The sequence below is a fragment of the Dromiciops gliroides genome, chromosome 2 (genome assembly GCF_019393635.1).
Source record: "Dromiciops gliroides isolate mDroGli1 chromosome 2, mDroGli1.pri, whole genome shotgun sequence".
NCBI classification, from domain to species: domain Eukaryota; kingdom Metazoa; phylum Chordata; class Mammalia; order Microbiotheria; family Microbiotheriidae; genus Dromiciops; species Dromiciops gliroides.
Window position 1 is genome coordinate 471,228,698 of NC_057862.1, and position 13,139 is coordinate 471,241,836.

The window sequence follows — 13,139 nt, forward strand, 5'->3', positions numbered from 1 at the left end:
GAAGACCTGAGTTCAAATCCAGCCTCAGATACTTAATTGCTGTGTGACCCTGAGCAAGTCACTAAACCCCGTTTGCCTCAGTTTCCTCATCTATAAAATGACCTGGAGAAGGAAATAGCAAACCACTCCAGTATCCTTGCCAAAAAAAACCCTAAATGTTGGACATGACTGAATAACCACACCAATAACAAAGGAATGGTCTATTTCTTCTCAGCATCGACCCCTAAATAAGGACACCACTAACCTTCATCCTGTTTTACCTACCTACCTTCTTAATAGGCTTGGAGCCAGAGCAGGCTTGTTCTGGGAGCATCCATGAAATGCTGTTAAGAGATGCTTCTAGGGGGCAGCTAGGTGGCGCAGTGGATAAAGCACCAGGCCTGGATTCAGGAGGACCTGAGTTCAAATTCGGATTCAGACACCTGACACTCACTAGCTGTGTAACCTCAGGGAAGTCCCTTAACTCCCATTGCCCTGCACCCCCCCCCCAAAAAAAGAGATGCTTCTAGCCACAAAGACCATATTAGGCAGGCATGATGTGTTGCAAAGTAGCTATGCAGGAGAAGGAAGTTTAGGCTACCAAAGGAAAGGTTAAAATTTTGATGCAGTTTGTTGTAGTGTCAAGACCATGTAATTTGTAAGATCTGGGTTCAAATCCTGACTTTGCTACTTAGCAGCTGCCTATGTGGCCTTCAGTAGGTCACTGTCTTCCTCTGGACATAATTTTTTCTACCTGTAAAAGAAAGGGATGGAATAGAGAACAGCTTAGTACAATGGAAAGAGGTCCAGAGTCAAGATAAGTCTTTGAAATCTCTACTTTGCCACTTATCTGGGTGACCTGAGGCAAGTCAGTTAACTTTCCTTGGGCTCAGTGTCCTTGTCTGTAGAATGAGGAGGTTGAACCAGATGAGCTCTAGGGTCCCTTCAGGTAATGTGGTGCAGTGGAAAGAAATCTGATGGACCCTCAGTTCGGTCTCTGATCCTTCCAGTCTTTAATTATATGATCCTTTGAGTAAGTGATCTCTAACGTCCCTTCCAGCCTTAAACCACAGCCCCTGCTCTCTCTACTTCACCACACTTGGGAGAAGTAGAGGAGTATGCACTTGAGTGATTGTCCTGTGAGCTCTCTGAGCCCAATTGGGCGAATGGGGACAACGGTCTGTCAATTTCACCTTCTGCCACCTTCACCAGGCTGTGATGGGCATCAAGAGAAAGGATGCACGTGGCAGGCAGTCTTTTACAAAGGTTTACTCCCCACTTCACTCCTGCTGTGATTTGGGGCGGGAGGAAGGGGGGCGAACTGGCGTTTGGAGGTGACATCTTCCCGACCTGAAAACACGAAACGATTCAGTTCCCGAATTTGACAGCTGTCCCTCAATCTTGTTCGTGGGAAGCCAGAGGTCACGGCTCCCTTCTTTTCAGGACAATGCCACACCCCTACCGGGGCCGACGCCGAGACTACATGCCCCAGCATGCAGCGCGAGCGGTTATCGTTGGGGGCGACGTGGCAGCGCACCTCGCGCAGGCGCGGTTGTAAAGTTGGGGGGCCTGAGCCGGGGTGGGGGGAAGTGCTTGATTGTCAGTCTGTCGGTCGGTCTGTCTTGGGAGTGGCGGAGGGAGAGACGGGACCATGGCGGCCACGGCAGCAGGCGGAGGTCGCTGGGAGGTGGTGAGGAAGGGCCGGCGGCCTGGGGGCGGCGGCGGCGGAGGAGGAGGCGGCGGCTCCCGCCGAGCACTTGGGGAAGCGAACCGGGCGCGGAGCATCGAGCTGGTCCGTGAGTACCGATCCCGGGCCTTCGGGCCTGGCCGTGTCGTTCCGGGCCCCGGACTGAGCCCTCCGGCAGCTCCGCCGAGAGGAGCTCGGGGTCGCCAGCCAGGGTGGATGCAGCCAGCGCCCCCGGCCTGGGACGTGGGACTCCACGGGGTGGACAGTGTAAACTCCTTGAGGGCAAGAACTGTTTCCTTTTTAACCTTATAACCCCAGCGCCTAGCACTGTGCCCTGCACATGGGAGGCGCTGAATTAAAATGCTTGCAGGGTTGCATTGGAAGAGGGAGCATTCGGGCCTCCAAAGCATGACATCCCCTCCGCAGACATTCACAAATATGTATATACATGCATACGTACACATACATGTATGTTGTAGTATTCCAGTCTCCGGCCCAACTGCTGGGAGGGAAGGAGAGAGACAGCTGCCCCGAGGGAGCCCGCAGCCTCCTCCCCCACTCCCCGGGCCGGACTCGGGACCCGCAGGCTGCATCTGATAGCGGGGACTTTGGAGAGGAAGAATGCGCTCTTCCCTGCAGGGAGGCCTGGGTGGGAGCTTCGGCCAGGGAGGGCTGACCGCCCGACCCTGCTGGGGAGGCTGTCCTGGGTTTCTGGACTCAGTTCTGCCTCTCTCCTTCTCTCTGCCTCTACCGCCCCCTCTCCTCACCTCGCCCCCCCCCCTCCAGCTGCCATCCAGCCCTCAGGCACCCTTTTTGAGCTGGGCTTCCAGAAGGTGATGAAAAAGCACAACAAGGAGCAAGTGCCCCCACCTGCTCCCACCGAGCACAAGAAAACAGCCAAAAAAACCAAGAAGGCAGCTGCTCTGACCGACCAGAGCGCCAAGCAGGGCCGCTTTCGAAGCCTGGAGGAGGCGATGAAGGCTGTGAGTGTGGCAGACCTTGGGGGGCCTGGCTTGTAGGAGGGGTCACTTTTGGGGAGAACATGGCAACAAATGGGGCCTGAAAGCAGCAAATTCTGTGATTGGGGGAAATGAAAGATAAGGGGAGACAGAACTCAGCGTGGCCTCAGGTACCCTATAGTACTCAGGTACTAGCAGAGATAGAGGTATGATGTCAGCCAGGACCACACTTCTGGGGTCACAGGAAGAGACTCAATAGGTTGGTGGAGAAAGAAAAAGAAAGCCACGAGAACCCAGAAACCAAGCGAAGAAGGGAATAAGAAACTGGGACTGCAAAACCTGATTTCCTGAAAATTATTAGTTTCATGAACATAGTGAACATCTTGCCATTAGAGTGAGCATGTGAAAACAAGCTCCCCCGTTTACAGCTATAAAGGACATGGGAGGCAGGGTGACCTCTTTGAGTGAAAAAATTAAAAATGAATGTTTTCCTCAGGAATCACTTTTCTAGGTCCTTTAGGTTTGTAACTCTTCTGCCAGTTTCTGATAATGAGGTGGCCCTTCTTGCTAAGGCCCCAAAAGTGCCTTTGAACCTGTCCCTCTCCTTTCTTTTCTAAAACACTGTGATTTCAGTCACCCCTCCTCTCTCTATAACCTTTCTCTACTGAATACTTCCCTACCACTTTTGAATATGCCCATGTCCTTCATCCTTAAAAAATTTCACTAAATCCTACCATCTTATTTATTGTCCTATAAGTCACCACTCTTTCTTAGCCAGACTCCTAGAAAAATGTCTCCACTTGTTGCTTTCACTTCTCTCACTTAGTCCTCCACCCTTTGTGATCTGGCTTCCAGCCTCATCACTCAACTGAAACCGCCCTCTGAAGTTATCAGTGATTTCTCAATTGCCAAATGTCATGGTCTTTTCTCAGTCCTCATCCTTCTGGATCTTCTACATTTGACATTCTTCACTACCCCACACCCTCTTCCTCCTGGATACTACTCTCCTGTCTGGGTTTTTGTAACACTACTATCTCCTGGTTCTCCTTCTACCTGTCTAACCACTCCTCAGTCTCCTTTGCTAGTTCATCTTCCATATCACACCTCCTAACTGTGGGTGTACTCCAAGGCCCTGGTGAGCCCTCTTTCTATCTGAGTACTCTCTCTCAGTGACTTCATCAGTTCCCATGGATTTAATTATTGTCTCTACACAGTTGACTCAAACCTATATATTCATCTCCTTTCTCTCCCTTGAATTTGACTCCTGTATTACTTCTTGCCTCTTAGACATTTCAAACTGAATATTCTGGAGACATCTCAAACTCAACACGTCTGAAACAGAACTCATTGCCTTCCCTCCCCACCACCAAAAAAACCACCAAAAACCCAACCTTCACCCCTCTTCCAGAGATCCTATTTCTGTTGAAGGCATCAGTATTCTTCCAGTCTCCCAGGTTTATAACCTCAGCCTTAACCTCAATTTCTCATTTTACTTCACCGCATATATTTCAGTCAGTTACCAAATTTTGACATTTTTACCTCCACACTATCTCTCATATTCAACCCCTTCTCTTTACTCACACAGCTACCTCTATGGTTCAGACCCTTGTCACCTCTTCCTATATTATTGCAACAGCCTCCTAATTAGTCCTTGTCTCAAGCTCTTCCCTGACTAGTCCATTCTTCACACTGCTGTCAAGTGATTTTCCTTAAGCCCAGATCTGAACATGTCAGTCCCCAACACAATAAATTACCGTGGCATTCTATTGCCTCTAAAACCAAATATAAATCCCCCTGTTTGGCTTTTAAAGCCCTTCACAGGGGCAGCTAGGTGGCGCAGTAGATGGAGCACCAGCCCTGGATTCAGAAGGACCTGAGTTCGGACCTGGCCTCAGACACTTTACACTTGCTGGCTGTGTGACCCTGGGCAAGTCACTTAACCCCAATTGCCTCACCAAAAAAAAAAAAAAGCCCTTCACAGCCTACTTCCAGCCTATCTTTCTGGCCTTACTGTATACCCCTCCCTTTCCTGCCCTCTTCTATCCAACCAAACTAGTTTTCTCTCTGTTCTTCACATCCTCAGCTCCATACATTTGCATTGACTGTTCTCCAGGTCTAGAACGCACTCCTTATTCGTTCCTTCCTCATAGAATGCCTCTCTTTGAGACTCAGCTCAAACCTCTTCTCTATGAAGCTTTTCATGATCCTTTCAATTGCTTCCTCCTTCCTAAACTTTGTGTCTATTTGTATTTATTCTCCTTATACTTATCCTAAATAAACTTATGCGCTTGTGTATCCCCTCAGCCCCTTAGAATGTAAGCTTTTTGCCAATAAGCATTATTCCATTCTTTATATTTATGTCCCTATCTCCTAGCACAGTACCTGACATTTGGAGGTTTTTAAATAAATGCTTCTTGAATGATTCCTTCATAGCCACCCCATTTCATACCTCCTGGAGTTATGAATTAGCAAAAAGATAGTGTGCCACATAAATGTTATTAATAATGCCCAGACACTCCCTTGTTCTCTGTGGACTTCTTACCTAGTTATAGGCTACCTTTTCACAACTGACTAACCCTGAGGTTCTTGTGTCCCTGGCAGCTAGATGTGGTAGCACTGCAAAAGGAAATGGAGAAGAGCCAGAGCATGTTCCCTGGGAACCCCTCTGTGTGGGTGAAGGACCTGGCTGGATATCTCAACTACAAGCTGCAGGCACCTCAGAGCGAACCTACATTAAGCCAGCACACACATGGTTGGTCTATTCTCCTAAAAGCATACAGTGAACCTAGACAATTCTGAAAAAGTAGTATTGGGGCCAGTTGATTCTTAGCAGAGCCAAAATGTGTACCTAACCCTGATTACTAGTTCTAAGAGGCCTCCAAGCCATTTTCTACCATGACTGAGAGTTTGTGGTATATTTGGCTCAAGAAGGCCCTCTCTGCATGATAGGGCCTCTGCCTCCTTTTCTTGTGACCAGGGAGGTAAATAAGAATCTTAGAACTGCCATGAGCCCCCCAGACCTAGAACTGATTATAGAGGTTCTGGCTGGTTCTAGATTACCCATACAGCCTGGTGGGCCGAGAACTTCGTGGCGTCATTCGAGGACTGTTGGGGAAAGCAGCTAGTGTCCTGGAACTCTTCTTTGACCATTGTCTCTACACCATGCTGCAGGAACTGGACAAGACTCCAGGTAAGAAGGGCCAGAAATATTGGTTACTATATTCTGTCTTGGAAAGATAAGGGCATACACACTTTCCCCCCACTCTAGGGGTGCCTAGAAACTTCAGGGAGGCTTCTTTTCTGGGCAAAGAAATTTGTAAATTCAGGAAATCCTTTTGGACAGAAGTAGATAGTGAAGCGGGTGTAATCTATCAAGAAATGATAGGGTAGGGGAGCAGCTAGGTGGCGCAGTGGCTAAAGCACTGGCCTTGGATTCAGGACCACCTGAGTTCAAATCCAGCCTCAGACACTTGACAGTTGCTAGCTGTGTGACCCTGGGCAAGTCACTTCACCCTCATTGCCCCTCCAAAAAAAAAAAGAAATGATAGGGTAGACTCTAGGATCAGCAGCAAAATAAAAAGATTCCCTGAGAAAATCTAATCTTCATTGGTATGGGGCTTCATACTTTTGTAGGTGAGTCACTCCATGGCTACCGCATCTGTATCCAGGCAGTTCTGCAAGACAAGCCCAAGATTGCCACCATGAACTTAGGCAAGGTGAGCTAGAAGTGGTGGGACATGAAGTTTGAGAAGGGAGATGGGGTAGGGGAACCATGCCTTTTCTTCTGTCTTCAGGACTGTGGGGGATGGTAACAGGAAGCGGCTACCATAATTCTAAACTAAGCTATACTCTACCATTTGGAAGACCCTGCAAGGCTCAGTTTTTGGTTCCCAATTTCCCTCCTTTGTTTATCTTGTTCTATCTCAGTCTGTTTCTACTCTGTCACTTTTCTCACCTGTCAGGCATTCTTTATACTTCACCTTTGACTTAGACACGTAGTTATCATCACTCCCATCCCCCATTGATAACCTGCCTCCTCCACTGGTCTCCCCAGTACCTCGAGCTACTGAGATCCCATCAGAATCGACCAGCAAAGTGTCTGACCATCATGTGGGCACTGGGGCAGGCAGGCTTTGTCAACCTAACAGAGGGACTTAAAGGTAACAAGACTGAGTGCATCTGATCTCCCCTCCACGGTATGGTACCATGTGCCTCCCAGGTATATCCCTGTACCCCAAACAGCCTTTCCCAGAACTCTTAGTGAAAATAAGTATTTACATAAAGAACTGATACAGTCACCAAATGGGACATGAAAAAAGCCTCAAAGTCATCTAAGGACCACCTTAGCTATTCCTCCTGAGTTTGTGTCATCAGCAAATTTGATAAGCATGCCTTTGTCCACATCATTTTTAAAATTTTAATTACAGGGCCAGAGAGTCTTTGGTGTCTAAGGAATTGGAAGAGCTTGTAGAAATTATTTCATTGAATCTCTTTATTTTACAAATTGGGAAACAGCCCCATAAAGATTTAAGTGACTTACCCCAAGGTATCTCTGCTACTTAATGGCAGAACTAGAATCAAAGAGATTAGACCCCGGGTCCCCTAATTCTCCAATGATTGTTCTTTAGCCAGGTAGTATAATAGATAGTGTACTAAACATGGAGTCAGAAAGTCTTGAGTAGAAACCCTGCCTCAGATTAGCTGTATAACACTGGGCAAGTCACTGATCAGTTTCCTGATCTATAGAATGTGAATGATATTAGCACCTACCTCACAGGGTTGTTGTGAGGATCGAATGAGATGACCCATAAAGCCCTTCGCAAATGTTAAAATGCTATAAAAATGCTGGCTCTCATTTTTATGCATTCACCCATCCTTCTCCCACAGTGTGGCTGGGGATCATGTTGCCTGTGCTGGGAATCAAGTCTCTATCTCCCTTCTCCATTGCTTATTTGGACCGACTGCTCCTGTGAGTGATTGTAGGGGTTCAGGGAGGGAGCTAAGGAAGGTCTGGGAACTGTCCATGGAGTGACTGAATCAGCAGAACATGATGTTATGATTCTGATCCCTTCAGAAGTGTGGGGAAAATCAGAACAGCCCATTCACCTCCATCTCTACAATGGAGGGATGAGGAAGGAAAGGACCAGTGTGGGATGAGAGCGAGGACAGGGAAGGATATGTCATTTGCCATGGACAGTGGACTGAAGTTTTTGGGGAGTCAGGCCCAGGGTGCAAGTTTGCAGAATACACGTTCTTCTCCTCGCCATCTGTCTACAGGATGCATCCCAACCTCACCAAGGGCTTTGGCATGATCGGTCCCAAGGACTTCTTCCCACTTCTGGACTTTGCCTACATGCCCAACAACTCCCTGGCACCCAGGTATGGCGGTTGTATGTGTATGACAATAGCAAGAGAGTCAGCAGGGCATCAGGAGAGAACAAGAGAGCCACAGGATTGAGAGATGACCCCCACTCCCTACCCCCAAAACCCTTATGCTATCATTCAATGATTTAGCAAGTGCTAATGGTGAGTCCTTGGGGGGATCAAGTTAACTAAAAAGACAGTAGCTTTGAGGAAGTCTGGTAGGGCACAGAACATCACACGAGCATGCCCAGTGCGTGACTCCATCCTACTCTATCCACAGCCTCCAGGAACAGCTTTGTCAGCTCTACCCCAGACTGAAAGTGCTGGCATTTGGTGCAAAGCCGGAAACTACCCTGCATACCTATTTCCCCTCCTTTTTGTCCAGAGCCACCCCTAACTGTCCCCCTGAAATGAAGAAAGAGGTAAGATTTTTTAAAAAGGAAGAACAAGGCATTTTTCCTTTTCCCTTGAGGCAGGTCACTGGGAATTCTGGAGATGAATGCTTCCTCTCTCATACTGAAAGGCCTGTTTTTAAGGAATCTCAACAATCGCAGTCCCTTTGATAGCTCGTTCTTTGGCATCCTCCCTTTCGCCTGTGTGATATGGTTGTAACCCTCCCCCCAATTCTGCCAGATGTGGCCTCTGACCTCCCTCTCCCTGTCTTATTCTTGTTCCTCAGTGACAGGTTGTACTTGAGCTTGGGTGCTGGCCCTAAAACTATAGCTCTATCCTTATAGCTCTCTGGGGCTCCTGGTATGTAAAGACACTCCTAAGAGCCCTTGGTTCTGATATATCCCCGGTAGGATGACTTTCCTGGCTATGACCTGTAGCATCCATTACCAGGCCTGGCCCCACATTGTAGAGGTCATCCCCCTGTCCTAGTACACCACTGTTCATGAATATTGGGGCGTGAGACCAACTTGAGGCAAGTCCTGTGCTTCCAACAATTGCTTTCTTCCCCCACACAGCTCCTGAGAAGCTTGACTGAGTGTCTGGCCCTGGATGCCCTTAGCTTCAATGTTTGGAGACAACTGTACACCAAGCACCTGGCACAATCCAGGTGGGATGGAAATAGCAAGCCAGCCCAAGTGGCCCAGTGTGCTTCTGTGTCCCCGCTTCCTGGACCCTGAGTTAGACCTATCCACCATCTAGGAGACCAAGAGAAACACAGGAGAGATGTACCCCTAGCCTTCAGGACTCCCCAAAGCCCCTTTTCAGTCAAAGAGATATAGAGGTAGGGAGGGGGCCCCTGAATCCCTGCCTGCTCCTATGTCTTTGGGTAGTTAAGATGGGTCTCAGAGCTTCCCTTGTGGACTTCAGGAAGATGCACTGGAACTAGAGCTTTTACCGTAAAGGAGCAAGAAAATGTGAGAAGCTGTGTGGTCCCTGTAATTAGGTGGGTTTGGGGTCTCCAAAGAACACACTGAGGGGTAACTTCTTTTTCCACAGCCTGCTGCTGGGACATATCCTGGAGACTTGGGACCAAACACCTAAGAAGGTGAGGCATCAGGCTGGATGGAGCCAGCTTGCCTTGGGGGATGGGCAGCTCAGGAGGAGTTCTGGTTCTAAGATGGCTCCTCCTCTGAGCAATTGGCTTCCCTGTAAGAGTGCTGCTGAGCTAATAGGGCTATCAGCAACTAGGGAAACCTGAAAAGAGGGTAACACCCTCTGTTCCCAGCCCCTGGCCTTTTGCTTCCTACCAGATGAGGAAGTCTTTGCAAGAAATAATTCAGTCCTTCAAAATCACAAATGAGGAGCTCCTGAGGAAAGGGGGAAGTAACACTCAGGACATCACAGCCTGCAATACCATCTGCAAGGTACCCTGACCCGGACTATTGCTATATCCTCAACCTGTTTGCAGTATGCTATTCCCCCTCTAACCCCAATGTCCATACACCTCCAAGCCAGATGCACTCCCATTCTCCATTTGTCTGGTCCCCAACCCAGGTATATATTCCCCAAGTCCTGTCTGGGCCACCCTTCCCTAGGAATTACTAGGACTTCTTATACTTTCACACTCTCTAAGTTAAGCAATAGTCCTGTCCCTTCCAAAAGGGGGTAGCCAGAAGTTTGTTCTTGGATTGAGAGAGCCATCCACCCCTTGACTACTGTTCTCCATTCCCACTCTTCCTAAGGGCCTATTGCAGCAAGCGCGTGGTCGTCAAGTACCGTGGATTCAGCTGCTACTTGTGTTCCTAGTGTTTGCAGCTGGCTTCCTGTTCCATGACTTCCGGTCACATAGCTCCTTCCAGAGTAAGAGGTTTTGGATACCATAGGGTGGGGTTGGCAAAGGAAGGAGGAAAACAGCTAGTTTCTCCTATATAGAATAAATCTTGGACTCTTTCATAGAGATGGAGGCTACGCTACTTTACCGGGCTGCAGCTGTCTTCCAGCCTACTCCTTGTCCACCTAACCCTGCAGACAGTTCAGTCCTTTGAGCACACTCCCCTGAACAAGCTTAAGCTTGCCTCTTTCTTTCCATTCATTATCCTCGAGCATTAGTGTCTGCCCACCCTTTCACTCTCCTGTCTTCCCCTGGCCGAACAGCCCAACTCAGTTTCTGGCCCTTGCTTCCCTTCCTAGCTTCCCTGTCAGCCCGTGTGTTACAGTCATCAGGCTTCCTGCCTGCTGGTGAAGAGGCCTGTGCCAAGCTCTATTACTATGGTCTTCAAGGTTATAGGTGAGTCACATACAGGCTTAAGATTGGATTGGGTCTTCCTGTAGTATGATATAGCCACAGGGTAGAGGGAGACTGCCTCTCCTTCCCTATGCCCCCAACCCTAAGGCATTATCATAAAATGCTAGAAAAAGCCAAAGGACATTCACACTGTTTCTCCACCTCCTGCAGCTGGCTAGAGGAGACATTGCCTGTCTTTGGTTCCCATCTAATGGCAGTGCTAGAACCCAGCCTGCAGCTGGCCTGGACCCAAACCAACACAACAGTCACCTTTATCTCTACCTATTGTGTGTCCTGTCTTTCTTGGGCTTCTGAGAACCTACCTGGCATCTTCCAGGAGGTAAGCTAGAGAACAGAGATGAATGGAATCCCTTGGGCAGGTAGACTGTTACCCTTTGGAATAGCATGAGAGCCCCGAACTAATGTCATCTTCTTTCTGACCTGACTGCAGACCCAGTTCACAGACTCATTGTTACATCTGCTCCTACAGCTATGGGAGCTGCTGCTGCTCTTTTACCAGGACTTTCTGTTACCTCTGTGGCATCTGCTACTTACTTCATTATCCCAGGTCCAGGAGTATTGCCAGGAGGCTTGCAGGTGAGACCCTTCAACTTCAGACTTCCTCTCCCACTTCTTCCTTCCATTTTGTTCTGCCTCAGTAGTACATGTTACTGTCTATACTGTGGTTTCCTTTATTTGGTGTGATTTATTTTCATAGTCCTTTCCCCTGACCCTCCTCCATATGTTCTTCTTACAGAGGTGATGTGACCTGGGACTGTATAAAGATACAGCTGAGTGAGTTTGCCCACTGGATTTGGCTCTGCCTACAAGACACCACCATTGCCCTTGTGGACTGGGCATTAACCATGATATCCCAGCAATAGACCCTGCCTGAGCAGCTACTTGTTTCCATTTCAGACAGGCCAGCAAAGACTGTGGAGGGGCAGGGGAATATGCATGGGAGTATGTGTCTGCATGAATGCCTTCTTTTTTGCTGTTGTTAACTTGGTGCCCCTTGTTTTGGCCTTATCCCATCTCCTGGAAGAGATCTGCTGCCTCTGCCCCAGCACACCCTTTGAAGAGGCCTGAAGTGTGTCACTTCCAGCAGGCCTCAACCATATATATGTGCCCCATAGAACTCTTCCTCCGACCCCATATCACACAGCTTTGTGTTTCTCCATGCGTTCATCTGGCAGTGTTTGCTCCTCTGGGAATCTCTTCTTTACTGCCGTGTGTCCTTAAGATGCAAACAGTTCAACCACAAAGAGACTAAACTCACCATGAGAGTCCCTTCCTTGGTTCCTCTGACACGGTCCCATTGTTCCTGATCTCCTGGGCCTCAAGGAAATGGCTCCTGGAAATCTAAGTAGCCGGAGGAAAAGGCAAGAAGAGACCAGTGGACTCCAATACCTATTCTTAGTCCCAACTTCAGCCATAATACCAGGCTGCAGACATGAGAGGAAGAGCCACAGGGGCATTAGAAAGCACACACGTCTTAGCAGCCCTGACATGGTCACCAAAGTCTATCCATTGGCCCAAGGGTAGCACCAGAAACAGACTCCTCTCCAATCAGGAAGCTCAGCTTCCACTCTGTCAGGCCCCTCCATCTCAGTTGTTCTACCACCACCTTCATTCCCATCCCAGTACAAGGATAAGGCAGGTTGTCAGGGATGGGGGTCTCTCCTGTGGCTCTGCTGCTCTTTTCTCCTCTTATCCCCATCTGCCCCTCAGGCCTAGGGCTCTGCAAGAGTTCCAGTGATCATGTGCCTGCTCCCTAACTTAGGCCCAGGGACTTCTTTCTCAAGTATCCTGATGGAACAGAGGGTTCAAGATATGACTTCTGGGGCTTGTATATGCCTACTGAGTAGAATAAAAAACACAGATTTGATCTCTTGCTTCCCCATTATGTTTTGGTGACCCCCAAGGACTTTGGGTCAGTTGGAATAAAATCTTCCCGATGTATTGCAGCCCTTAATTTCTGCATAATTTAACCTAAGTACTCAGCCACTCCCTTTTTGTGTCTCTTCCAACTTGCTGTAGGAATTCATGTCTTGACGTTGACCCAGTGGTATGTGGGAGGGAAAGAATGGTAGTACCCTGCCATCCTGAAACTTCTGCCCTAATGGCTTGACATCATATTTTACAAGTTTGCTTTGTGAAGGTGGTCCAATCTTAAGACAGTCACAAAATTTGGCAATGAGTTTATGCAAAGAAGGCCATGGTTAGGTTGAAAGTTATCCTTGATAGCACTGAACTGAGGGCTACAACTAGTGGCACATTTCTACTTGAGGCCCAAAGGCCATCCTCATATATAGTTAGAAGGTCAGTGGGGTAGGTGCACAATGGCTTGAACCTGGCCTCAGTGTCAGAAGACCTATGGCATTGATCACACAGCCTTAGATCTCCACCTGGAGCTGAAGCAGGCTTGGACCCCTTAGACTACCAGCTGCTAAAAGCATCTCCACAGCCCAGC

The 13,139-nt window shown here is 48.5% G+C and overlaps 1 protein-coding gene across 2 annotated transcripts; it reads left to right on the forward strand.

The window, feature by feature from the left end:
* Positions 1–1,548: 1,548 nt before the first annotated feature.
* TMEM214 (transmembrane protein 214) lies at positions 1,549–12,628 on the forward strand. 2 transcript variants are annotated; one of them, XM_043983742.1, is made up of 17 exons: positions 1,549–1,775; positions 2,453–2,649; positions 5,227–5,377; positions 5,681–5,815; positions 6,259–6,341; positions 6,680–6,785; positions 7,513–7,594; positions 7,903–8,004; positions 8,270–8,411; positions 8,958–9,049; positions 9,439–9,487; positions 9,693–9,806; positions 10,125–10,242; positions 10,573–10,669; positions 10,838–11,006; positions 11,118–11,263; positions 11,424–12,628. In XM_043983742.1, the coding sequence occupies exons 1-17, from the start codon at positions 1,631–1,633 to the stop codon at positions 11,548–11,550; spliced, it is 2,055 nt and encodes a 684-aa protein (XP_043839677.1). In that variant the 5' UTR covers positions 1,549–1,630; the 3' UTR covers positions 11,551–12,628. The 2 variants fall into 2 exon arrangements, with proteins under 2 accessions (XP_043839677.1, XP_043839678.1); XM_043983743.1 differs by having other exon boundaries at positions 11,157–11,263.
* The last annotated feature ends 511 nt before the right edge of the window (positions 12,629–13,139 follow it).

What these genes read in the sequence shown, in the direction of transcription:
- TMEM214 (XM_043983742.1), top strand. Translation starts at nt 1,631, where the DNA reads ATGGCGGCCACGGCAGCAGGCGGAGGTCGCTGGGAGGTGGTGAGGAAG. An exon ending in CCTAACAGAGGGACTTAAAG is followed by an intron (nt 6,786 to 7,512) that starts GTAACAAGACTG and finishes CTTCTCCCACAG; the next exon opens with TGTGGCTGGGGATCATGTTG. An exon ending in TATGGTCTTCAAGGTTATAG is followed by an intron (nt 10,670 to 10,837) that starts GTGAGTCACATA and finishes CACCTCCTGCAG; the next exon opens with CTGGCTAGAGGAGACATTGC.